General features: G+C 40.7%; 1 protein-coding gene across 1 annotated transcript in view; it reads left to right on the top strand.

The window, feature by feature from the left end:
• Positions 1–8,669: 8,669 nt before the first annotated feature.
• The window catches only part of LOC126483844 (uncharacterized), a 42,084-nt gene continuing 22,866 nt past the window's right edge, over positions 8,670–27,887 (top strand). Inside the window, exons 1-2 of the mRNA XM_050107059.1 lie at positions 8,670–8,757; positions 24,170–24,295. Coding sequence (XP_049963016.1) covers positions 8,673–8,757; positions 24,170–24,295 — 211 coding nt within the window. The 5' untranslated portion in view covers positions 8,670–8,672. The remainder of the gene's footprint in view (positions 8,758–24,169; positions 24,296–27,887) is intronic.

Genomic DNA, 27,887 nt, shown 5'->3' on the forward strand with positions numbered 1-27,887 from the left:
GGAAGTGTTATAGACCCTCTATAGTTACTGATCTATATTAACGACATAGGAGACAATCTGTGTAGCCGTCTTAGATTGTTTGCAGATGATGCTGTCATTTACCGTCTTTTAAAGACATCACATGATCAAAACGACTTGCAAAATGATTTAGATAAGATATCTGTATGGTGCGAAAAGTGGCAATTGACCCTTAATAAAGAAAAATGTGAAGCTATTCACACGAGTATTAACAGAAATCAGCTAAATTTCGATTAAGTGATAAGTCACTCAAATCTTAAGACTGTAAATTCAACTAAATACTTAGGGATAACAATTATAAATAACCTACATTCGAACGATCACATAGATAATATTGTGGGTAGAGCAAACGAAAGACTGCGATTCATTGGCAGAACACTTAGAAGGTGCAATAGGTCTACTAAAGAGACTGCTGACACCACGCTTGTCTCTATTCTGGAGTATTGCTGTGCGGTGTAGGATCCGCATTAGGTGGGGACTGACGGATGGCACCGAAAAAGTACAAAGAAGGGCAGCTCGTTTTGTATTATCGCGAAATAGGGGAGATACTGTCACAGACATGATACGTGAATTGGAGTGGTAATCATTAAAACAAAGGCGTTTTTCGTTGCGACGGGATCTCCTCATGAAATTTCAATCACCAGTATTCTCCTCCGATTGCGAAAACATTCTGTTGGCACCCATCTACATAGGGAGAAATGATCATCACGGTAAAATAAGAGAAATCAGGGCTCGCACAGAAACATTTAAGTGCTCGTTTTTCCCATGTGCCGTTCGAGAGTAGAATGGTAGAGAGACAGCCTGAAGGTGCTTCATTGAACTATCTTCAAGCACTTTATTATGAATAGCAGAGGAACCATGTAGATGTAGGCAACACAACATCTCTCCTCCGAAGAAAAAGTTCAAAGCCGCGCCGTCACCGGGGAAGGTCGTGGATGCTGCCTTCTGGGACCCTGAAGGGATTATCCCATTTGGTGTCCCCGCTTACGGTACAAAGATCAAATCTGAAGTGTACTTTGCTGCCGTCAGGTAACTGAAGAAACGACGTCAGCGTATTCCTCGCCATAAAAGTGCAAACGAACTCGTCCTTCTCCATGACAACGGAAGGCCTCACGCAAGTCTGCGCACCCGAGAGGAGCTCACAAAACTTCGTTAGAGTGTTCTTCCTCGTGGACTCTGCTGCCCGGGTCTCGCACAGGATGACATCCTTCTGTCTCATTCAATTAAGGACGCGTTCCGCGGGAAGCAGTACCTGAATGATGGGGAGGCTATTGATGCAGCAAGACATTGGCTCCGACGTCGACTAGTAGAGTGGTACAATGCAGGCATACAGGCCCTGCCAGTAAGGCGTCGTAAGGCCGCTATGTTGAAAAATAGGGTTTTGTAGCCGAAAGAGTGGGGAGTAATATGGTGTATTAGAATCCTGAATAAAACGAATCTGCTTTCAGAAAAAAACTGTCGCATTGCTTATTGAACGTCTCTCGTATTTCCAAGCGTTGTGCAACAGTGTACTGACGCGTCTCATGACAGAAAAAGGAGCAGCACGTGACTCGCGAAACATGGCGATGCAGGTTACTGGGGTTTCATAATCACGATAGGAAAATCACAACTGTCGTGAAGTTTTAAAACACGTTCCGTGGCTGTGTGTGTTCCATTAAAACAATGTTGGTGTCTTAAACAACGTCGCTCCATCAGTGTTACTTTATTTGCTTGTTATTTCCGTTATCTTTCCGAGATGAACTGTAATGGCGACATCGCCTGAGAGAACCTCGATAACGGTGTGACACGGCGCGCTCGGAGCATTTGTCAGCCTGCTTAGCCGTGTTCTTGGAAGGTGATGCGTTGTCGGATATTGTCTGGAATTGGCCAGTTAGGTGATAGGCGGTGGATCACTGATAAGGCGGGACCGCACCTGCCCGCGGGCGCGTCTGCCGCAGTCCGTGTTTGCCCGCCGTACGCCCAGCAACCAGCACGATGCGCGCACACACGCCCCTTGTTCTCGCCGCTGCCTTCGCCGTCATCGCTGCTGTCTGCACCCACGCGTCTGCCGCCAGTAAGTACCTGTGAAAGCCCAAGTAGGTGGTGTTTCCTGCTGAGCGAAGAAACGGGGAAGGGAAGGGTTTTAACCCCTCTCTCCCGGTCCAGGTTGTAACAGACGGAGCTTTCGTACAGCTCTGGAAGAAGGCAGAAAGGAAGGGAGAGTGAAGGAATACCTATCAGAACACAAAAAGGTGAATATCCTCCTGTTTCTTCTGCTTAAAAGGTAGGGTATTATTTGCCGATACTACCTTACTCAGCGTCTTTAAAAATATTCACAAAAATTGTGGTTCAAATGGCTCTGAGCTCTATGGCACTTAACATCTGAGGCCATCAGTCCCCTAGAACTTAGAACTACTTAAGCCTAACTAACCTAAGGACATCACACACATCCATGCTCGAGGCAGGATCCGAACCTGCGACCGTAGCGGTTGCGCGGTTCCGGACTGAAGTGCCTAGAACCGCTCGGCCACAACGGCCGGCACAAAAATTATGGCATGTGAACGTATTCGCCCTCTTTTTAACAGGCACTCACTCCCATAAATTCCACGGCCTTTAATTCGCTCACACCCAATAGCCCATCGTTGTAAGTCGCTCATACCCATTCTCCCCCACTTGCCCATTCTCACAGCCCAACACAATGTCATTGTCTCTTTCTCTTTCTCTGTCACCATCTCCTGTCTTACTACTACTGTCTCCTCTCAATGTCACTATCTCCTTCTTGGTCTCACTTACTGTTACTACCTTATTCATCCCTTCCTACTGCTGCTGTCTCTTCTCACTGTCACTATTTCTCTCTTCCTCACTGTCATTGTAATACACTCCTTCTCTCATTATCGGTGACTCTCGCCCACTTCCACTTCCTCTTTCTCTTTGTTCGTCGCTCACTGGCATTGTCTCCGTCACGCTTTACGAAGCATTGTCATCTCATTGTCAAGTATGTTCCATTGCCACTGTGTCCCTCTCTTTCTCTCACTCTGCCATTGTCTCCTTCACTCTTTCTGTACTGCAACAACTGGCTGCTGCCTTTCGTTTCGTTCTCATTGCCACTCTCTCCTCTCTCAGCATAACAAAGCGCGAATATATTTGCATGCCAAAATTTTTGGAAAACTCTTAAAGAAGCTGAGGAAGGTAGCATGAGGTAGCCGGCATCCAACCATTGAGCCACTCCTTAAAACACTAGCATATTCGCTACCAGTCACAATAAAAGGTTATTTATTTGTCACACGACCGGATTCGGGCTTGCGCCCATCCACAGGTGTTTATACAGTGATCTCCAGCAGTATAAACATGAACATGAATGTATAAACACCTGAGGATGGGCGCAAGCCCGAAATCGGTCATGTGACAAATAAATAACCTTTTATTGTTTCACCAACTGCGACATAATCGCGTGTACAAACAGTGATCCAATACTGTAAAATGCTTATTAATTCCAGTCTCTGATCGCAAATGAATCATTCATTTGTGATCAGAGACTGGTATAAACAAGCATTTTACCTTTTATTGTGACTGGTAGCGGATATTTTTCTACACTCTATAAAGGAACAATCATGGAGTTCGACAGCATCCATTATGGATAAAATTCACCAGCATATTCGCCGTTTTTGTTCTCTGATAGAATCTTTTTTCCACTGCTTCAGGTATTTTCCCTGCTTCGGTAGCGCATATCACTCAGATGAAAAGAGCTTTATGGGTCAGTAAAATTTTGATAGTTTACTCACTTGAAACTCAAATAATGCAAAACTAATTTGACACCTCTGAACGAATTTTACGTGCAAAAAAGTTTTGGATGTGCTTTAGTACTACAACCTGTGGTTCCCAGAAGCCTTTTGATGATAACGTAGACATTTACAGAATATTTGTCAGTGCTACGTCACTTTATAAAATACGTTTTAGCGCCACATCGGATTTTACGTGAGTATCCTATGCGTACAAATAGGATAACTTCGAGCCTCTGAATCTCTGAAACGGTAAAGATATCAAGAAAACGTTCAAGGTTGATCGAGAAAGGGATCTTAGTAATACATTGTAAAACTACAGCCTTCCTGTGTGTAGGCGTTTTGGAATCTGGGGCTCGGTTTTGGTAACCAGAATCCATGTTTTTTGGAACGTTTCTCGACAACAGACAAAGATTTTTGAAAGAAGGGTTATGACACTTTTAGATAAATGTCTAGAGGATATGCCGATAAAATTTGAGCAACTTTCTGAGTTTATTTATTATTTAGATTTCGTCTCACGCCGGATTTTATATGTATGTTTTATGTGTAAAAGCAGGGTAACTTTGAACCTCTGTATCTCGGAAACGGATAAAGATACCAAGAATATTTTCAAGTTCATTCGATATAGAGATATTAGGAATATATCTCAAAATTTTAGCCATTTACTGTGCATTTCCGTTTTGCAAATCCGCGGCACGGTATTGGTACCCAAAAGCCATGTGTTTGCGGTATTTCTCGATATTGGATAAAGATTTTTGGAAACAAGAAGATGGCACTAATAGTTAAATGCCCCAGGAAACATACAGTCAAAATTTGAGCAATTTGTGTTAGATATTCGCTGCTGATGGTGAATAAATGGTCAAAACACCCGCTGCTGACGGCGAGAAATTGCTGTAAAACTTTGTTTTCAGGTTTTCTCAGTAACCGTCCATGAACTAAACGGTGCTTCTATAATCCACTTACGGCACACCCAGACAACATCTAATGCAAAAAGAACCAAGCGATTTGCTTCATTTGCCCAAGCTGGAGGAAGTGTGCTAAACTCAAACGTTGACAATGTGCTGTTGGATAGTTTCAGTATGACGGGAATATAAACAGATACTAGTCCCAGGGCTATCCAAAACACTTGGGCCTGCCTTTCTATCACCAACAGGAGTGAGGTATGAAGACCGGAAAAATTTTGTTTTTATGCGTGCCGTCTTCGAATTTATTGGTAGCTCATGCTGTCGCTTGCGTACCGATTAGGTTGTAACGTCCCTTGACCTGGAGATCGATACAGACAGAGCATAACTCGGAATGTTTCAAGCGTGGGGAAGAATATGTGCTGTGCCCCTTCAAAGCAATCATCCCGAGATTTGCCTGCAGCTATTTAGAGCATACCGAGATTTGTCTGCAGCGATTTAGAGAAATAAGAATGGTCGGACACCTATTTGAATCGTCGTCCTCCCGAATACGAGTTCAATGTGCTAACACCGCACCGTTCCGCTCAGTAATGCGGGAAGATATTGGCAGTGGCTTTGTCAGGTGTGAGTCCAGGGTTCGTATCTGGGGAGGGGTCAACGGGAGGTGGGGGGGGGGGGCAGTGGTTAGTTTATTTTGTTACTGTCTCTCTACGATCCCACTCCAACGTAAATATAAGTTGCCGTCATCTCCATTTCTATCGCGTGACAGATGCCTGCCATATTAATAATAATCAGAATAAAAGACATAAAATGTTTTAATATGATACTATAAAACTGTTCCTCTTCATCTCTTCATCACTGCCTACACTCATTTGAGACTGGTTACCATGCTGAAACCTTCGTCTCCTCCAATTTTTATCCCCCCGCATTTTCTTCCTTTACCAAATTCAAAATTCCTTGATGTTTCAGGATGTGTCATACCAATCGAGGCTTTCTTTTAGTAAAGTCATGCTATAAATTTCTTTCGCACCCAATTCAAGTTAATAAATCCTCATATTTTATTAATTCTATCCACACAATCTTCGTCATTTGTTTTCGCAACAGCACGTTCCAGGAGATTCAATTCTGTTTCTGTCTGGACTGCTTATCACTTTCTCCAGACAAATACCTCCAAATTAGACTTACAAGCGTTTAAATTGATGTTAAATGTCAAAAACTGCCTCTTTTTTTCAGGAATTATTTTATTGTTATTATGTCTGCATTTTATATCCTCTGTTCTATAGCCATCAACCCATACCATTTCCTCGTTTTCTTTTTGTCAGTATTTTTCCTACGATCTCATTTAGAGACGCTATACATTTCGTTCACCTCATCTTATAGCCTTTTGCCGTGTCTGACAGAATTTCAGTGTCATCGGCAAACGGCAAACTTTCCATTGCTTTCCCTTTCTACGTTTCTCTTTGATTTCCATTGCAGTTTGCTCAATGTACTATCGAATAACATGGGGTATAGGGCACAGCCGTGTTCACTTCTTTCTCAACTGCAGCCCTCTCATATTACATGCCTCTAGTAAACGCCGTCCAGAATCCGTCCAAGATGTCAACCTTTCGATCCCTCCATTTTATCGCTGGCACCTCGAGAATTTGAAAGATTGATTTTACAAGCACCTGTAAGAAATTGCAACTTATAGAAATACAGCACTAAAAATCATGATCTCTAAAATATAAGGAGTACATGTATTACAAAAGATTTTACTGTTAATCTAGTCTGCATTCAATGTTAAAGTTGTACCTTTTTCGTTTCATCATGAAACATATTCAATAAGCTGCCAGATGGTCGCGAATGGAACAGTGATTCAAAAGGAATGGAATAAATTTCTTTATTTCACATGATCACAGACTTGCACGTCCTACAGCTTAAAACAGTAAAATAGGTCATGATGAAAAGCGTTATTGACATACTTGTGAAAATTACGCGCTTTAAATACGACGAGACATACCAGTTTTAAAAACATGTCCTAATGTAATGGAGCCATAGTGGCATTGTCAAATGATAAACACAAAATCAGCACCAGCATCGTCACACATACTGGTTCACTCATTAACCTTTTCGGATCATAGCTACAGTCAGCCTGTGGAAGGATGCCTTTACCTGGCGGCATTCTTAACAGGACATCCAAGCAACTGAAAAATGTCGTGTGTTACACGTATCCGCCTATATTCTAGAATTACTCGCCATTGCTCTTAGTAATCATGCTTCTTTACTCTCCGATGACTGTGAAATTTGGAAACTAATGTGCGTTAAATACAAACATTTTTAGCACTATATTTTACGGAGCTCCATGCCCCTTCTCCCCCTCTTTTCCCTCCCCCTCCCTCCCTCTCTCGCCATTAGATCCACCCGCACCTAGCCTCCGTTAAGTAATCATCTCAGAATACGCAACAGGGAAACATCCGAAGCGCAAATCAGCTGGATGGTGATTCGGCCACTGGTGATCCCTTTTGTGAGTACAATGCTCCAGCAACTGCAACATCGTGTTCTGAGGTGCATTTCCTCCCCCTCCCCCCTGGAGTCCCCCAGAAGCCAGCAACCGCTTCCTGTTGACAGAAATTACGCGTTACATTAGCAGTCGCATTTATCCTGCTTTCCAAGATGCATTTCGGTGAATTATACCTCCATCATGACGTCAATTTATGCCAATAAGGCACGTACGCATTGATGTAAGATTTTGGGTAACATATGAAACTGTCTAGCTTTTTGATCGCAGAGGTGAACACTAATGTAAATGTAAATCTATCACTGGCCACAGGCTGATTTTCCAGTCGGATTTGCATCATACGCACTTTCTACAAGACTGAAATAAGCAAATATGGCGTATTAAAATCGAACAGGTGCGAAGAACATATAATAACGATTATGAAGCACCATACTCCTTGACAGTAGTTTGCCATTGTCTTCCTCCGGTCGTAATGGGGATGAATGATGATGATGAAGACTACATAACAACACCCAGTCATCTCGAGGAAGGTGAAAGTCCCTAACCCCAGCGGGAATCGAACCCGGGTCCCCGGGCTCAGAAAGCGAGAACGCTACCGCGAGACCTCGAGGTGCGGACAGAAGAACAGATACGAGTAAATTAAAAAAGTTGTATATGAAATATATCATTGTTGGCAGCATTATGTGATCAAAACATAGAGCTTTCTAATAAAATACCTTTTCCGGTTTCTGCCGCCAGACAATGTTATAGGTTACGTAAATACATCCACGTTTTATTCTCATAAATCTATGTGATGACACAAACAAAAACCTCTGACACAGGTTGCCAGCGGTGGAATAAGTTAAATGTGGCTAGCTTCAGAAATTTGTTGTTTCAGTTGGTATTCGCAACGGTTAACGTCAAGCCTAATTTTTCGAAAGTTAACTTTTAACATTGCTTTGAAGTCACGAACGTTGAGAGCATCGTTGAAGGCATCGTTCTTAGAACATTAGAGCCTAAGGACCCATAAAAAGAACATTTTAGAATACTTCCAATAGCGCGTGATGACAGATATCCAGTCAAAAAATGTGTACATCTTCGGAATGGAGATCGCTGTAGTTAAGCAGTTCTGATTTGTGTCCAATAATACCAATCGCCTGAAACTGACGTAATCTCCTTTTTTTCTTTCCGGAAACGTGTGATTCATATTACAGAGTTATCAAACGGGGTCAACGACATGCACGGGCATGCAAAGAACTTGTGACGTCACACTAGTCTGCTTGTCCGTCACACTCCGCGAACGCTCGGCTCCGTGCAGGACCCACGGGAAATCAATATGTAATTGAAAAGGCACCCACTAAAGATCTTAATTTTGTCGTGTTCTATCAAAAGCTTGCATGCATTTAAACACGCTGTCAAGGATTATTAAACTCGTCTGAAATAGTTACTCGCTCACTGCCGGAGACGGCTGCTGGTACTCGTAAAACCTGCGGTGTCACGTGCTGTGACGTACGCGCCATGGCCTGTCTTTCTGGTGGGACTGGGTATCAAAGCGGGGACGACAACTTAACTGTTTCCTCGTCTAGCCATAATTCAACACCAGGTGAGTTGATGTGTATAGGAGGGACATAGTATGATTCAGTCTTTCCGAAACGCATCACATATGTAGTTGATATTTGCTGCCGGTACATTACAAAAATTGTAGCTCCCCTTAAAAACCGGTCTGAACTTATAATTTCTTTAGACAAAAGCATCTTAGGAAGTCTTGTATCGATCACGAAAATAATTTTATTTTTCATACCACGACGCATTTCGGGAAAACCCCATCATCAGATCTATTTAAAGCAATACATCTTGTCAGTTCCTACGTCATTCCGTAGCACTATCAGCTTTATCCTCGAAGAAATAAATAAATTTCTGGACTATTCACTATCATTCATCATCATCCTTTCAGCCTCAGTCCATCTTAGCCTTCTTCTTCCTGAGTCTCTCCGGCGAAAACGTCTATGACAGTGCCATTTTTGGGACCTTGTATTGCCCACTCTCTTCCAATTGCTTCTGTATTCCTCCACTTTTTCCCGTTCTGCAGATATTTGTAATTCACCCCATTATCCCAGTTTCTTCACTTATTAACGTGTGTATCCCAGGAGCGTTCCAAGGAATTCGGTTTCTGTAGCTCGTATATGGCTGAGGCCGTTCTGTCTTAATGCCCACGTTTCAATTCCATATAGAGTAACCGGCACTGCCATATCCTTCAGCTTTACTTCGCTTTCGGCGTTGTCAATTTTTTTTTCTAATGCTTTTACGGATTGCGCGGTACCTTCCTAATTTATTATATGTATCTCTGTTGTAATTATAGGAGATATCACAGCCTAAATAATTAAACTGTTGAAGTCTGAAGGTCAGGATTTCAGTCAGATTACGCCGACTTCTTGCCACGATATTTCGGCTGACAGACATTCAGCCATCTTCAGGTGAGTATTTTGCCAAAACACTCACCTGAATGGTTGTCAGCCGAAATATCATGGGAAGAAGTCGATGTAATCCAACTACAATCCCGAAACTCCATGGAATACTCTTTACGCCTGGAAAATTTCAAAAACTGCAAGTCAATGCTTTTTACTAATGCTTCGTTCTTGTCTTCAGGATTAGTAGAAAGATCTGCCTTAGGGTTAAACGAAATACTTTTATAGTGTTCAATTCATTCTTCATGTGTTATCACGTCTGTAGTCTCCTTCTGGTTTATTTAAATGCTTTAATAATTTATAGGAAGTTTTGTATTTAGTATACATCGTCTTCCACATTACTCAAGAATTTTTCCCAGTTGATCTTGTTAGAGATTCTGCAATATCTATTGCCAGTTATTGAGGTTATTACCTCGGCGTGTAAATTTGTCCACTTCGTGGGATGCGGGAAAACTTGCAAATGATTTTGTTAATTACAGTACTATGTCTGTAACGCTCAAAGTGGTTTTCATAGTTTCTGCCTCTAGTCACGCAGGTCTGAAACACATCTGCCTTTTCTTTATCTGCTTGTGAGAAAACTTAAACCCATGTGTCTTTATTGATTCATCACTAATAAGTAGTCGATGTAGCCAGTGAAAAATTATGGTTTTTGTATGCCGGCTGATCTCAAAACATAGTAAAAACTATCCGTATATCTACTGATTTAATATAATTCATTGTTCGATATCTACAGAAATAATCCCACAAAGAATTATGAAGTGTTAGAATTACTGTTGTCTATTCTGAAACTTCCAAAATCTGAACTTTGTGCTACATTATCAATTACGTTCCCAAGCTAACTTCCCAAATAACTGTTATAACGGCCTTCTGTCTGAATAGTGCAAGATCATTTGGATTCGTGACCACTTCAAAACACCCGTGCGTGCCGTTTAGGGGTGGTTGTGTTTCACCAAATGAGGTCTAGTGTTTGAAAGTACTTGAATTTTGATATCGTTTTTATACTCCCAAATGTGACTTTTAGTGATGGACAGATAGGTGAAGGTCACTGAAATTGTGTCTCCACTATTGATAGCTTACTCATATTACCTTGCGTTATGCAAACATGAAATATTCTGTTAGCTTTTCCTACCCACTCTCATTATTATTTTCGACCTTTCTTTCTATTAGCATCAAAACATCTTTTTGGAGATCGACGGCTATGAAAAAGGGTGTCGACTATGATTCTTGGTACGAGTGGTCAATAGGAAACTTATGCGGCTGAGATATACCGTAGCGATGCTTCGAGTTTTGATTACAGTGAATAGGATAAAAATACAGTCTGAGAAGATGGGCGGTAGGTTTTGTCATTGTCTTTTCATAGTAACGATTACGAGTAAAAGGACGAAGTACTCGGGAACAGCAAAACGAAAACGTTTGTGCAGTCATCCATATTTGGATTCTCTGTCTTCAGGTAATAAATACTCCCACCCGTCATTCTCTGTCACATCTGTTCCAACTGAAGCAATGGTCCTTGTTTATTAACAAGGAAGTCGGAGACTTGGGAAGTTCTGATATTCATATTTTTTACTCCTCTTTTTACCATAGTGTTTAGTAACCCGTCAGCTTACCCACGTGGACGTGTGTTATAGAAGCAACACGACATGATGAAAAACAGCTTAGTGCCTACACTGGGAACCCAAAACTTCTATAGATCTCTAGGTTAAATTACAATAGTTCCCAGATATATGTCCAGAGCTGCGACTGCATGCTTCGAATATCCAATCCTCTATGCGTGTTTCAGCAATAATATGGTCTGTTCTCCCACGCATATCTGCATCTGACTGTCTTCCTGCTGCAGAATGAAGTTCCCGCCTCTTACATTCTCTTTGTAGAAGAATGGAGGGTAAAGCAAGTCTTTGCTATAAGTATTTGCAATGAGCGGGAAAATGCCTCCCGTGGACACTGTTGCGACAGTGTTGCCAGCAGTTACGCCTCCGATAAGGCCGCACCCATGCTCCGACAGTTTGTTGCCAAAGTCTGCCTACGTGGCCAAGGCTGGACTAGCAGCGCTCGAAAGCGCTCTTATCTTACATCCTGATAATGCCCATTCGTTCCAACAAACCTCGTTTTTTTCCGCTCTCGAACGGTAAGGACAGTACGACACCAGTGCTATATAATACCGACAAGTCCACTCTTCGACCATTGAGACGCAGACCGAATTTCAAACATTTGGACTGATTGTATGGTTGATTTGGGGGAGAGGAGCAAACAGCGAGGTCATCGGTGTCAGCGGATGAGGGAAGGATTTCGGCCGTGCACTTTCAAAGGAATTAACCCAGAATTTTCCTGAAGCGATTTAGGAGAATCACGGAAAACATAAATAACGATGGCCGAACAGGGCTTTGAACCGTCGTCTTCCCGAATGCGAGTCCCGTGTGCTAACCACTGCGCCACCTCGCTCGGTATACGTTTGGAGATGACGACCCCTTCCACCAGTTTACTTTTCTTAACAGTGAAATTGACATTATAAACTGTGTTGACGGTATTGTTTCCCATGATTTTCATAACAGGGCCGCATTGAGACTGCGTTGTTAGTCATTAAGAACTGTAGTATTTTCGTCCTTAATGTGTACTTCTTCAGTGTTAAATGACAAAGAAATCAGTGTGTAAAGAAAGAATGTTGTGGTTCAACATCGAAGTCATTAATACACGGAATGGTAATTCAATAAGTTAATCTATTTAAGGAATTATCTCTGAGTTCGCCTGAAGCGATTTCGAGAAACAACATTCGAATTATTCTCGAACGCTGTGCAACGTCCACCACATGGTGACTTCCTTACTATAAATATTTGCACTGCACAACACAATGAAAGGGTCACTTTTTCGAAACCCCTTAATTGCCTCCCCTTTTTGATTGGCCCCTATTGGTTCCACCCTGTACACCATAGCAAACGTTGGGGTGACACTCCCTCCCCCCCCCCCCCCCCCCCCAATGTGATTATTGAGCCGTGATGTCCTAAGAGAAGGACTGAATCGTCCGGGAAGGGGGGGGGGGGGGGGTTCAGCAGTGTCAAAGAATGTGAAGAACATCGTGCTGTTGCTCATCGCACTGCGAATTGTCGTTTCCGACCACGGAATGTGAGGGATTCAACGCACCAAGAAAAGTGATTACACTGACGTCCATTTTGCCGCCGATTCTGAGCGGCGATGTGTCTGAAATATTTTCCTCGGCCATCCATAAGAAAACCGCGTGATTTCAAGGCTGGGCGTCGCGGTTCTCACCTCCATCGCAGAGGCGTCAAATGAAGGGTTGAAAAATGTGGGTTAGAGGGGCTGTGAGGACATTGCCATTTATGCGATTGCAATCTTTCTCGGCGTATTCCAGTGATGAATTCTTCTCGGGTTATCAGCCGAGTGGTGGCGTCGTCTTGTCGCTACGTTTCAATGAGTTTCGTACCCATCATCTTCGCCAGAAGACGACGCCACCACTCGGCTGATAAACCAAGAAGAATTCATCAGGGAAACTGCCATTGTGTGACACGTCCACAGTGAACTGTAGTGAAATTTGGTGCCAATGTGATATCATTAAGCCAACCACCTTAACAGCTCACAAGAACGTCTGATTTTTTTTTTTTCCCGCGTGTCTATATTTTGCTGTTTGAGGCTTCACTCAACCCTAGGCTGACGTCGTAGGTCGCCACGCTTTTGCACCGTTACACAGTAACGTTCTAGGCACATTTGAACCAAATTTTAAACTTCCACGTCGCAATAGGACAGAATTAGAGGGTTTAGAGACCCTTTAATAGGGTTGCACAATGAATGTAGGTTAGAAACATATATGAAGATGGTCGTCTGGGTTCATGACCCAGTCCGGATTAAAGTTTTAATCTGTCAGCATTTTTCAAAACAGTGCACACTCGACAGTAGAGTGATAGGTTCAATTTGGATATAATCCCTGGCTTGAGCGGAAGCTATTTCTCCGGTACGATGGCTAAGTATGGGGAAACCATTCAACTCTTCCTCCATTTACTTGAACTGTTCCTGAGCTTTCTGATACTCAATCGATTATTAGCCTAGTATTTGTTATTGAATTAATGAGTTATTTCAACACTCTCAATGATTATTTACAGGGAAAGGGTCAGTTAATTGTATCTCTGTTTTCTAAAATTTTCTCAATGCAAATGAAATTGGAGATACGGGGGAACCACTGCCAGGGCTATAATTTCATGTATTTTCCGAATATTACGAATTTCACAACTAACATTAACAACGACATTTTTTAATAATTATCTCCGTCTCTCGATAGTTTAGATGCAGCATTCGTCAAAATATTCGAAGATCTGAGGTCACTTGCTCTGGAATTAATATTTTCATGTCATCATATGCGATTGAGAACAGAACTGTGTGCAATTAGAATTAAGGGTCTGCAATGTGACCGCATTATTAAGGAGAAGTTTAAAATGACGAATGAATTCGTATACTAATATTATGAACAGGATCATTACTACTCTCCATCCAGCGGAGATGCTGAGTCATGGATAGGCACAACAAAAAGGCTGTCAGAAAATTAGCTTTCGGCCAACAAGGCCTTCATTGAAAATAGACAGCGTACACACACACATTCATGCAAACACAACTCGCACACACATGACAAGTATCTGGCTGCTGAAGTCATTGTTTAATTGATATATCATGCATTTATGTGCTTGCAGTTTTAGTTTGAAAAGGATGGGACAGGTAGTCGGCCGTCATAGTATGGACCACCCTATTAGTAGTGGATCAGTGGGCTTTCAAGGTCATGGTGTAAACTGATACCCTGCCCATGCCTCTGGGGAATTATGTGTGGTACATTCAAGGTCAGAGTGTAAACCTGATACCTGTCGTGTCCGTCCACACATTTCAGGCAACCGTACAATGTAAAAATTGCACAAAATTAAGGACACCCATCCATTGTGATGCTTCAATCACCAGATTCAGGATCACCAATTGTAATAGGTCACCCTCCTCTAACATTACCTTTCTTTTTTATTAATTTATTTTATTTTATTTTTTATTTATTTATTTTTTATAGAAATTACCTATACCATGTATACTATCAATTCTTGTATAGGTGAACATTCTCAGCTGTTTAACTAAATGAACTTCATATGATTTTGTATATGGTGTACTATATTTCAGGCTGAAATGTATAAAAAAGAAATTAATTTGTTGCAATCATTACGTACTAATATGTATATGCAGTTACAATTACTCTTGTTTTAAAAATATTTGAAATTATGAAATATCTGACTTATTTAAAATTCATATTATTAATCGCACAATCTAATGCTAATTATTAAATTTATTTCTGGATTCATTTATAAAATAATGATATAACTTAGTAAAGATTCTTCTTTTGTCAAGAAGATTTGTAAACTCTTTTGCTTTGTAAACTCTTTGGGAATATAGTTATTACTGCAGAATGTAAGGGAATAGTGAGCATGCCTCTGCTGGAAATGCACATGTTTTTTAATTTTGTCAAAAACACTTTAATTGATTGTTGTATGAAAATGGAGATTAGAAGTCAGTGTGACATAGAAGAGTGGGATAAAATAAAAGAACATCATGACAACAGATAGTACATCAGTTATTTAGTCACCTGGAATCCCATAAGTCAAAATTCCAGCCACAAGAATGTACCCCTAGACACAAGAACTGCAGCCAACAACAACAACAACAAGAGAAAATGATGATAATTAAAAAGTTTTTCTTTTTTATATCTTACGCCTCTCGAAGACTTTGAAACTAATGAAGACACTTAGAAAAATTTAATAGGTATGTGTGGGAGGGTAAGATTACAAGTGTGGGCATTACCCATGATCTGTTGACTGATAATGAAGTTTTGTCTGTTGCAGAAGAAGAAAGGACAATTATTTGTGTATTTGCAGTTTTTATGTTAGTGGACTTCAATCACTCGATGAAAGCAGACCTGAGAGCTGACCACCAAAGTCATACACCATTCAGTTTTATTCTTACTTTCCACGGAGTATTTTTGGTTCTAAATATTAAGTGAACATCTTTTTTCAGCCTTACAGCTTTGCAAATCGAAACATCGGTCACAAATGACAGATAGACATCTGAGGGCCGCTCTCCGACTCTACATTACAAGTAGTACTCGCCCAGGTATTCCCTCGCTTACAGCAAAACAGGGGAAATAAATATCGTAATATACATAAATGAGAAATACCAATACCTGCGTTTTGTATGTAATTTAAATACATTACATAATAATAAGACAGTGTTAGGTTTAACCTGCCGCCACTGAATCCCTATCCGTCCCGGTATGACGCAACACCCGCAATGCCTGCCCGGTTAAATGTTCAAATGTGTGTGAATTCCTAAGGGACCAAACTGCTGAGGTCATCGGTCCCTAGACTTACACACTACTTAAACTAACTTATGCTAAGAACAGTACACACACCCATGACCGAAGGAGGACTTGAACCTCCGGCGGGAGGGGCCGCTGCCCGGATAAGCTGGGCACCCTCTGTCGCTCGGTCTCGCCACCCTGTGGCTGTGCTTACAGGTAAGTTACCCGCGGTTGCGTCACGTCTGCCGGGCTGCTCTGGCTTGGGTAAACGGGAGCCCATCTGACCACATCTAGAGGGTTCATCGGGGAGCGATAAGGGGTGTTTTTCACACCATAACTTGCGCCGAGTCATTCACCTTGCTACGAACATGAATCAAGATGTTTTTTCAACACTCTCGGTGAGCAAGTGTCACGTTTGCCACTCCTGTGACACGACAAAGCACTGGCACAACTACCAATGTATATGCATAACAAACAAACAAAGGTGATGCCAAGACACTGATATATTTACTTAAATGTACAGTAGTAAACGTAAGGTTCTTCCAGTATAACTGGTTCCTCACAACAAAAATATTAGTTTACAAAAAGAAAACAAAACAGTTGCTGTACACGTCAAAATAATGTTGCCATACCTTCACAAAAATGAAGTTAAAATCTCTATAATTCACGTAACTCAGTTCTAGTAGCTTGTGTGTATACCGTTCACATTGATGACAGTTTGTAGACGTCTTGGCTTGAAGTGAATCAAATTGCGAGTAATATCTTCGACCATTCCTCTTACAACACCGTCTGAAACTCCTGCTTCCCTGTACAATGACGTTTTCTTGTATCCAAGTATGTCCAAAGACGCTCTATCGGGCTGAGATCAGGGCTCTGTGGTGGAGTATAAAGCCTTCTTGGAACATTCTGTAATAACTACACTCGAGTTCTCAAAGCCGTATGTTTAGGATCGTAAGCGTGTTGAAAGTAAAAGACGCCATCAAGACTCAGTTTCTATACACTGCTATGTAAACCACCTCGCAAAAGATCGACTTATTTACAATGATCCATGACCACCAACACCAGAAGGTGCCATGCATCCCCAAACCATTACGCTTCCCCCCCCCCCCCCTGTTTAACTGTAGTTAGGACATGTTGTGATCGGAGCTCTGTATTTGGTTTGCGCCACACTTCTCTCTTTCCGTCAGGGCCAAACAAATTACACTTGGATTTGTCAGAAAATAGCACAGCATTCCAAAACTCAATCGATTTACGTAATCCTAGGCGAACTGCAAGCTTTTTTTCGGTTAACTTCCGAAATAAATGGCTTCTTTCTAGGAGATCTGCCACGAACAGCAGTTGCGTTCAAAACATTCCTAATAGTCTGACCGCTGACCCATTTGTTGGACGTTGACTGGATGCCAAATACAAACGACCCTGCACTTGTATAGGGCTCTTCTTGAGCAAGACGAACTATCCTTCGACGCTCCCTTCTTGTAAGTACTGTTGGAAGCCCGGACCTGCCTTTGTCTACTATACCGGTCTCTTGAAATATCTTGATGTTAGTCTGCACTGTAGTATAACTAACAAAAAATTCTGTACCAATCTCACGGTAACTTTTACACTGCGAATGCAATAAAACTACCTTATTGCAAAACGACACTGAATGCTCCTGCCCCTTCGGACTCATCGTAACGCGTGAATGCACTTTACACCGGCCGTCAGCCAAGCGACTCAACTGTTTGTTAACTGCTATTGCACAAATCTGGTATGCGCAGCGCTGTCTGTTATGCACAATAACAAATGTGGTACAGTGTGCCAGTACTTTTTCTGTGCAGGAGCAAACCTCATTTAATTCTGTTTTGCTGAAAAAATATTTTAATCTGGAAATTATTTCTTTTCTGAGTCAGAGTTAGTGGTATATATACAATTTTCCTAGTATTTATACATTTTGTATTAGATGCACACGGTGTCTGCACCAATTTTTTTTTTTGGTGACACTGTACATCTTTATGAGGAGGATGCCATAGATACTTCCGTCTTCCAAAGTGAGAGCAGTGGCGTACACAGATTACCTAGGACACAGGTGGTGTTACACTATTCGCACAGTCCAACACGTACAGTCACCACACTCTCGTTCATTTTTCTGATACGCAGCGAGAGCAGCTCTCCAAGCGGATAGAAAGCTACACTTCTGCATACGATATCGGATGAGTTGAGATGAGTTTAATAGTAACGTTTATATTGATTTGTAGCACAGTTTTTACAGTAGGGAACGTATGTAGAGGCAGTAAAAATTAGCGCTAACTAAAAGAACAACGACACATTTGTCTTTCTTTAGTTCCCTAAGATCCCTGGCACGTATGGAAAGGTAAATTACAGGACAGTTTATTTGTGACTCTCTTCTAAGCTACAGGTACTTACTGAAAAAAGTCATATTCCTCTAAAAAAATAATAAAAGCTAGTAAACGTACAGGACATGACCTTCTACAGAAAGGCCTCGTTTATCTACTCAGTGAGATGAAGTTTTCGTCAATGCACCTTCAGTCAAATCAGTGAATGTGAAACGTGTGAAACTTGTATGGAACGCAGTATCTACTTTATTTAGTGTACGAAATAAGCCACCACAACTTCATCTGAAGAGAAAACCACACAAACGCGTTAATAAAACGTCGAAAGCAATAAAACAGTTTTTCAACATACAGAAACAAATTAGAGAATTGTTGCTATCTCTGAGCCACAAACAGCAAGAATCTTCAACACATTCGCTTTCGAAATATTGTTGTATTAGATACCGAGTGAAGTGTAAGAACTTGCGAAACATTAGCCTCTATATGAGATAGTTACGTGTCAAGGAAAGTGCCTATCATAATCAGAACAAACAGAAATATATGCAAGAAATATGTTTATTTTCTGTTGTTTTAAACGGAGTAAGCTGCTATTAGACACATATTCGAAAGTTGCAGCTTATGTCACTGAATCAGTGAGATTCGGCTGTTTTTACATCTGTTTGCAATCACTCATATCTCTTGATAATTTAGTAATGTGGGCCTCTGTTAGTAGCTGTCCGCCTCAGCCACAAGTTGTAACCAATCAGCAGCTCACTAATTTATATTTATTTAAAACGCACTTGGCTCAACCAATCTTTTGCTTAGCTGTTCATATTCCTACGGCGACAGATCATTTGGCCATCTTCCCACCCATTTACACTACTGGCCATTAAAATTGCTACACCAAGAAGAAATTCAGATGATAAACGGGTATTCATTGGACAAATATATTATACTAGAACTGACATGTGGTTACATTTTCAGGCAATTAGGGTCCATAGATCCAGAGAAATCAGTACCCAGAACAACCACCTCTGGCCGTAATAACGGCCTTGATACACCTGGGCATTGCGTCAGAGCTTGGATGGCGTGTACAGGTGCAGCTGCCCATGCAGCTTCAACACGATACCACAGTTCATCAAGAGTAGTGACTGGCGTATTGTGACGATCCAGTTGCTCGGCCACCATTGACCAGACGTTTTCAATTGGTGAGAGATCTGGAGAATGTGCTGGCCAGGACAGCAGTCGAACATTTTATGTATCCAGAAAGGCCGGTACAGGACCTGCAACATGCGGTCATGCATTATCCTTCTGGAATGTAGGGTTTCGCAGGGATGGATTGAAGGGTAAAGCCACGGGTAGTAACACATCTGAAATGTAACGTCCACTGTTCAAAGTGCCGTCAATGCGAACAAGAGGTGACCGAGACGTGTAACCAATGGCACCCCATACCATCACGCCGGGTGATACGCCAGTATGACGAATACATGCCTCCAATGTGCGTTCACCGCGATGTCGCCAAACACGGATGCGACCATCATGATGCTGTAAACAGAACCTGGATTCATCCGAAAAAATGACGTTTTGCCATTCGTGCACCCAGGTTCGTCGTTGAATACACCATCGCAGGCGCTCCTGACTGTGCTGCAGCGTCAAGGGTAACCGCAGCCATGGTCTCCGAGCTGATAGGCCATGCTGCTGCAAACGTCGTCGAACTATTAATGCAGATGGTTGTTGTTTTGCAAACGTCCCCATCTGTTAACTCAGGGATCGAGACGTGGCTGCATGATCCGTTACAGCCACAGGGATAAGATGGCTGTCATCTCGACTGCTAGTGATACGAGGCCGTTGGGATCCAGCACGGCGTTCCGTATTACCCTCCTGAGCCCACCGATTCCATATTCTGCCAAGTCATTGGATCTGTACCAACGCGACCAGCAATGTCGCGATACTATAAACCGCAATTGCGATAGGCTACAATCTGACCTTTATCAAAGTCGGAAACGTGATGGTACGCATTTCTCCTCCTTACACGAGGCATCACAACAACGTTTCACCAGGCAACGCCGGTCAACTGCTGTTTGTGTATGAGAAATCGGTTGGAAACTTTCCTCATGCCAGCACGTTGTAGGTGTCGCCACCGGCGGCAACCTTGTCTGAATGCTCTGAAAAGCTAATCATTTGCATATCACAGCATCTTCTTCCTGCCGGTTAAATTTCGCGTCTGTAGCACGTCATCTCCGTGGTGTAGCAATTTTAATGGTCAGTAGTGTATATTAGCAGGGGGAAAATAACATTTGGGTGCTCAGAACGTAACGCTTACCGACTCGCACCATAACAATTTTTTTGTTAAATAACTAGAAAGTAATTAAAAACAAATATTAATCTTACGGCTGGCTTTCTCACCACTAGGGTCGCTAGAGTCGTTTCAACTGTCAAATGGTAACAAATTTTCGTACATGTTAGACTGTGATATTAGAGCGATGTCTTCTGGTACTTTCTAATTTTTTCTTCAATTTGTTTGTGAGTACGTGTGTTTGCCCCGCGACGTAGGTACTGTGCGGTGCTGAGCTAACGCCTCGCAGCCACTCATCGGCTGTCGCGTAACGTGATAGGCGGGTGTCAGGGCAGATAACGCTATCGGCGCAGCGTAAACCAGCACTCCATCTGGCAATGGCGTCCGTCGCGGCTGCCAGGCACACTCACTCCACATTCATTACTTTCTGTATTGGTATATTTGTCTATTACTGTGTACTTTGCGCTTTCGAGTCGTGTATTTATTTACTCAACCTGAACATATTAGGACCTTCGGGCTCTCTCTTACATCGGACCAGGATTTCGTACCTACAGTGCCTTTTGTTCATCTCTGTTAGCTAAAAAATAACAATAATTTTAATATGACAAATAGTAATAAAATGACTTTACTGTTTGTAGAGACAATGTGAATAAATAGTACTGACTAAGAGTTAATGAAGTTAATAATGCCAGTACTTCTACACCAACTAAGAACTCTGCGAAATGGGAAAGTCTTATTGGAAAGAAGGATGTGAAGGCATAGTAACTGAGCACAGGGACAATGTCAGTCACCATTATTGATTTAGCAGATATTTCACCAACTGTATTTTGATACTGGAGATGTTATTCAATTCTCTAATACAATGAAGGAGGACAGTGAAGTGGGAGAGAAATAATTTTGCTCTGATGGGTATGAGTGTTTCTGCCGTACTGTTCATACGAGGACAAGGTCGGGAACAGATATGAGGAACAGTGTTCGTCGATAAGACAATATAAGAGATAGAGTATACGGATAACTGAGCCTATAATTGTCAAATATGATCAAAGAGTTGAACGTCACAGATATGTCGAATACAGGTGTTCATAGCAAGTTACAAGTGCCATGAGCTTCCCTGAGGAAGACTTTGCAGGATAATATCGCTGTAATCAATAGCTGGAAGTGTCTCTGTCCGGTGGCTCTTCCTTAGTTTGCTGCTAACTTCGACTATTTTCACAGCGTTGAAAATCCTCTTGTTCTTCCTCTTTTTCATTCCTTTGCAATCTTTTTTTCGAAGACTTCGTTGCAGGAAATTTCTTCGCAGTATGTGTCTCAGCCAAGATGTTTTCCACATGCTTATCATTTCCATTCTCTTTCTTCCTTCTCCTACTCTTAGGCTAAGTTCAGATGTAATGCGAGTTGACGCACGCTAACGTGCGATCGAATTTCCAAAGGGCTCAGATGACGAGTGGTAGAGGGCGTTAGTCCCTGCAGTTTGCTGGCACAATCTGTTTCGGTTTTGGATATCTTGTATGCGGATGTTCAGTGCTGGAATTACTCTGTTCATATAAAATTGGAAAGTTGACTATGTCTGGAATAAATCGCCAAATATGTAAAGTTATCTCGATGTAAATAAAAGACATTGTGATGCTAATACAAGATGATGAATAATGGATTGAAAGATCTCAAGGACTTGAACAGTAAGCAATTTTTCCTCACTGCATTGGAGCGTTCGACGGAAATACTACATCCTGAGCATTAAAGTTCCTTAAGCTTCACTTAGAGACATTTTTTTCTTCTGGAGCTGTTGGTGCTACGTGACTGACTATCGCTTTATCTGGGTTGACATCTGCACTTATAGAAGAGCTTGTGACTCAAAATTTTCAGGGATCTCGTTCTATACGAAAACCTCACTGGAAAATCTGTAGACAGTGGCCTATACTGAAACAAAGACCTTTAGCAGAAAACCATCAGGTGGCACATCCTTACGTGAGTGTATGTGATAAAACATTTGGGATGGCGGAAAATTTAATGAGACCCTATGGCGGAAAGCAGCTGCTTATGAAAAAACGATCTTTAACAATCAGCCAAATTTAGCATGTAGCCGTGCTGGCTGTACTTTTGGTGTAGCGTGTAGTAAGTGAACAATATTGCATCACCCATTATATGTCACTGTGGATTGTACGCAGCATATTGTAAGAGCGAGTACAGAAATTTATAACTATGTTTTAATGAGAGATGAATTTAAACACGAAGATACTTCACAGGTATAAACGGAGGACCCACTTTGTTAGCGGCTAAGTATACCAACTATTTCGCTAAAGCAAGTATACTTGAACATGCAGATTATATGATGTGAAGGAAAGTCTACTTGTTACCAATAAAGTTTTACTTATTTATATTTTCCCTTTCTTCTTAGGGAACTCACAGAAGATGAAAACCATTTCGTTCCAAGCTTGCTGTTTCAAAATTCTATTTTATACGATACCGATGCAATATCCCAAAATGCTTTTTTTTCCCCTACTTCGTCACCTCATATGCCCATTTCAGTATTCTCACCTTCGGTTTCTTTCATTTTTCGCAACGTCCAACAAAGTAAAATACAGAAACAAACAGAAAATATGTGTGGTCACGACGGGAAACGTGGTCAGCTTTCTCAGACAGCGCACACGGCTGCTATCTATCTTTGTAACAGCGCGTTTCTCTCGATATACAGACTTTTTGCGTAAAAGCTGCGTCAGCACGCGCTCATGTGACCGGTTGTAAGTTGAATGGTAGATGTCTGAACGCGCAATTCGAAAACGCGTATCCATTTTCCGTCATGTGAACATAGCCTTAGAAGTAACGTTTCATACGCCGCTCTGTCACTTCATTTAACTTTCATCATTTTTCTCTGCAATCACATTTCAATATCAAATCAAAAATCATACAGACAACAGTATTGGTTACATGTTGTTTTACAACCGTCATCAGGTCTGAATGAGAAGAATCCAGGTGAAAGTATTTCAAAATTTGACGAACGTGACCACAAACCTACCACATACAAACAGAAAGCTCATTAACTTACATAGCAGCGACTCAGAAGACTCGCAGTCGTTAACTGTACTTACAATTTTACACGTGCTGCTTACATAATGAGTGAAAGCTATGAATCATCCCACTACTGGCGGTTGTGGACAGGGGCATAAAATTTATAATATTTATTAAATTGCAGAAGGTGCAGTAGAAAGTGATGTTCATCTATTTACTAATCACAGACAACAAATGTCTTAGTAAAATGATAGAAGGAAACGTAGCACAATAGCTCTTATGCGTGTATATCACCAGAGTATTTATTTCCTTCACTTACATACTTGATACTAGTGGAGTTTTACAGTATAATTGTGGAAATACGGATCTTCTTATTTAACACCCAAAAATGTTCGGGCAAAGTTTTAACATCGTCAGTGGGGTTCATTTAATTTCTCCCAAATAACATGTAAAGATATTTTGTATGAAAATGTACACATTTGTCAGATTATGACATTTAACATTTACAGCATTAGTAACAGCTAAAATATACATCTTAGTATTAGCTACTGATAATTATGCGGCTGTATGTGACTGGACAGCCGGTGTTATTTCCTCTGTTTATGTTTCAGATCTGCGCGAATACTGCAGCTCCACGAGCGACTGCGCGGCTATACAGTACGCCAACTGCACGGATAACAAGTGCGTGTGCGGCCCGGGTTACTTCCCCAACTACAACGGCACCGCATGCCATCACAGTGAGTACTGTACATGACGCTGCAACTCACTACACGACAGTTATAATAACCACATATTACTGTTATTTTTACCCTTGGACGAATGTGTTCACTTAGTGCACTCAGATAGCGCCGCTTTACTGTACCCACACAACACGTTGCAGAAGACCAGCTCAGATCAGTGAGAATATATATATATATATATATATATATATTATATACATACGTGTATCAGCATATTTGGAAATTCAACCAGTAAGGGGGTAAAATAGTGGGTGAAAGACTTTTTGAAAATAATTAATTTTTAAAGAACTACTGAAGTATTTTTAAAGCTATGTCTATGAAAATGGTATCTGACTTCTCAGTTAGAAATATAAAAATACATCTTTCAGTGATTTTGGAAATTCAACTCCCTATGGGAATGAAATAGGGGATGAAAAGTATTATGAAATAAATCTATGAAAATTGGTATTTGAATCCTCTGTTAGATATAACGGAATGTGCTTTAGGGGATGAAAGTGTCTCTGGAAAAATCACTACGAGAACTCTATATGTACGATTAACAAAAACTTCTCTACTCCAGCTACCAGAAACGCCTGTGGTCAGATGCTCATTCGGAAAAGGCCATGCTTCTATGACTTAAACTAGTCTGAAAAGTTTAGATGTTGCAATTTGCGAGCAACATAAGAACTTGATTAAAGAAAAACAAACAAACACAGACAGAAAAATCTGTGCAGACTACACAATCCGAACGAGCGAAGCAGCGGGCGCGCTAATCTAGTTCATGTAAGAAAAATTGTGAAAAAGTGAGTTTGTTTGCATGGCCATCCTCCGCAGCAAGCACAGAAATATTTCTTTCGTAAATAAAAATCGCATCTCTTGCTGCACTGTACATTATTTCTCCCAGAAGCGTTTCGCCTTTTCTCACTTTAAGGCGTCGTCAGTGGGATCTAGAATCATACAGTCTTGTTTTGATACGTATGATTAGTAGATTCAAAAACAGTTTGCATCTGCGTTTCCTCTAAACTGCTAACATGCTACAGGTCGTACAAAGAAGGGAAGCAGTTCATAGAAGAAAGATCAGTCAACTCAAAAAACTCCAGTCACAACATAATAACTATACACACAACCTAGAAAGTCACTCGCACAAATTCTGCTCAAGATTAGTGAGCCTTACAGACAAACAGATAAACAATAAAGAAAGACAGCTGTTGGAGGAAGTGTTAAAATACAATGTAAATTCAGAAATAGATGAAGATTACGTAGAAAGTCTAATTATAGAAGCAGAAAGTGTATTGACAAGGGAGAATAGGAGAGAAATCAGCAGTGTCAACAATGGACTAACTCGAGAACTAGGAAAAAAAGAAATTCATAATATAATCAACAATATGAAAATACAACAACACACAAAAACAACACAAACACAGAATCTGTAACACTTAAAAAACTTAGGAAAAAACTTCAAAATGTCATTATTTCAAAAGCAAACAAGGGGAACACAGTAGTACTCACAGACAAAGAACAATGCGGAGATAAAAACATAAGAATTCATCTCACAAAATAACATTACAAAATTAAAATCAAACAAAACAGACAAATTTCAGACAAAAGTAAACACAGTCTAAAAATATAGGCATCACACTGGATAACACAGAAACAAGAATGCTGTCACTGATTTATCCCACTGCAGCTATCCTCTGAAGCCAGCCAAAGATCCACAAACCAAAGCTTCTTGTGAGACCAGTACTGGATTTCAGAAAATCCTCCACTTACAAGCTTGCAGGATACATGCTAAAATTACTGCTTGAAAAAGTGCAAGAAGATAGAACCATTAAAAACACTACACAGCTAATACAAAAAATAAAAACATGTGAAAATTCCGGACCCAACAACACTCTTCGCATTTGACATAGAAAGCATATATTCCAACATATTTGTACCAGAAACAATAGAAATGATAGATAAAAACCTGAATACACATTGTCAGCTCCCTGATGGACAGATTAATGAAATACTTTAGTAAAACTCATAACAGAACCAAATTAGTTCCAATTCAATAATTAATTTTATTTATAAGCAGATGTATTACCAATGGGGTCACCAGGGTCAAGAGCGTTAGCAAATATTTTTATAAATCACACTGAACAGATAATTTTCACAAAAATATTAGCAAAAGAATACAACATAATATATTGGTTCAGGTATGTGGATGACATCCTCTCATCAATAGATGAACCACAAACAAAAACTGAAAAGTTACATACTGGCATCAACAAGATTCATAAAAATATAAAATTAAGTATGGAAAGAGAACAGAATAACCAAATTAAATTTCTGCATATAGCAGTCCAAAAAACAAAACGGTAAGCATATATTTGAAATCAAATGTAAAGCCTCAGCAACTGACATTATCATTCCCCAATGCTTGAACCCCTACACCCACAAAAGCAAGCAGTACTTCGACACATGCTCCGTAGATCCAACACAGTTCCACTCAACAAAGAAACTATCAAAAAAACGGGACACAATAACGCAGATAGTCCGAAACAATGGGTACAATAGCAACATGGTCACAAAGCTAAACAACAAAATTAAAAGTAAAATAATAGCAGAAAGCACAAAACCATTGACAACATCAAAACAGAACCAAACACGATCACAAACATTCAATACCATAACAACCACACACAATAATTGAAAAAATATAAGAGAAAACACAAGAGGGTTCCCAGTGACATACAAACACAAACTCGGGCATATATCACCTACACCGTCAAAAGAAAGGAATAAGCATATCATATACGACAGATAATTCTATCAAAAAGTACAGCTCAAAAAGACAGGAAAAGAAAGATATATACCAGAGAGGAGGTATATATCAATTATAGGATAACACTTACGATGGCAGATACATAAGACAGTCAGAACATTTGATGTCAGATACAGAGGACACATGTGAGACTGGAAGTACTGGACAAACCACTCCACATTTGCAGAACACATAAGAGAACACAATCACAAACTAACCACTATAGGAGAAGACATGAAAATAATTTTAATCAACAATAAAAGACACCTCCTAACCATGCAAGAAAATTGCCACATATAGAAAACCAAAGTAGAAAGAAAACCCTGTTGAATGATCAAGTACACATGCCAAACAACTCATTGTTTACACTAATAGATAGAACAATAGAGTAACACTACAAAAAAGGACTATTATCATAATAATAATAATAGTACCAGCCAACCCCCTTTCCACTTACTTGTGCATTAAACACTCCACGAAACATTTAAACAGAAACCCAAACCAGCTGAACACCAAAACTTTCTACCATTGAACCACCACACACACACGAGTAGAAACATAACACAAATGAATAGACGTTAGTTTTCAGGATGTACTTCGTTTGGGTGGCCACATGTGCGTAAACAAACGAAACAAGATGAGACACACAGTGTCAAGACATACGTCTTGATATCAGAGATTTCGATCAAATATATGTAATTAATGACAGAAGACTAATAGTGCATCACAACAACAATTGCAAACAGGACGAAAAGTGGGAAGGGAAAAGTTCAGAATATGAAAACGTGCTTATGTTTCGTAAAT

Source organism: Schistocerca serialis, chromosome 1 (assembly GCF_023864345.2).
Source record: "Schistocerca serialis cubense isolate TAMUIC-IGC-003099 chromosome 1, iqSchSeri2.2, whole genome shotgun sequence".
NCBI classification, from domain to species: Eukaryota; Metazoa; Arthropoda; class Insecta; order Orthoptera; family Acrididae; genus Schistocerca; species Schistocerca serialis.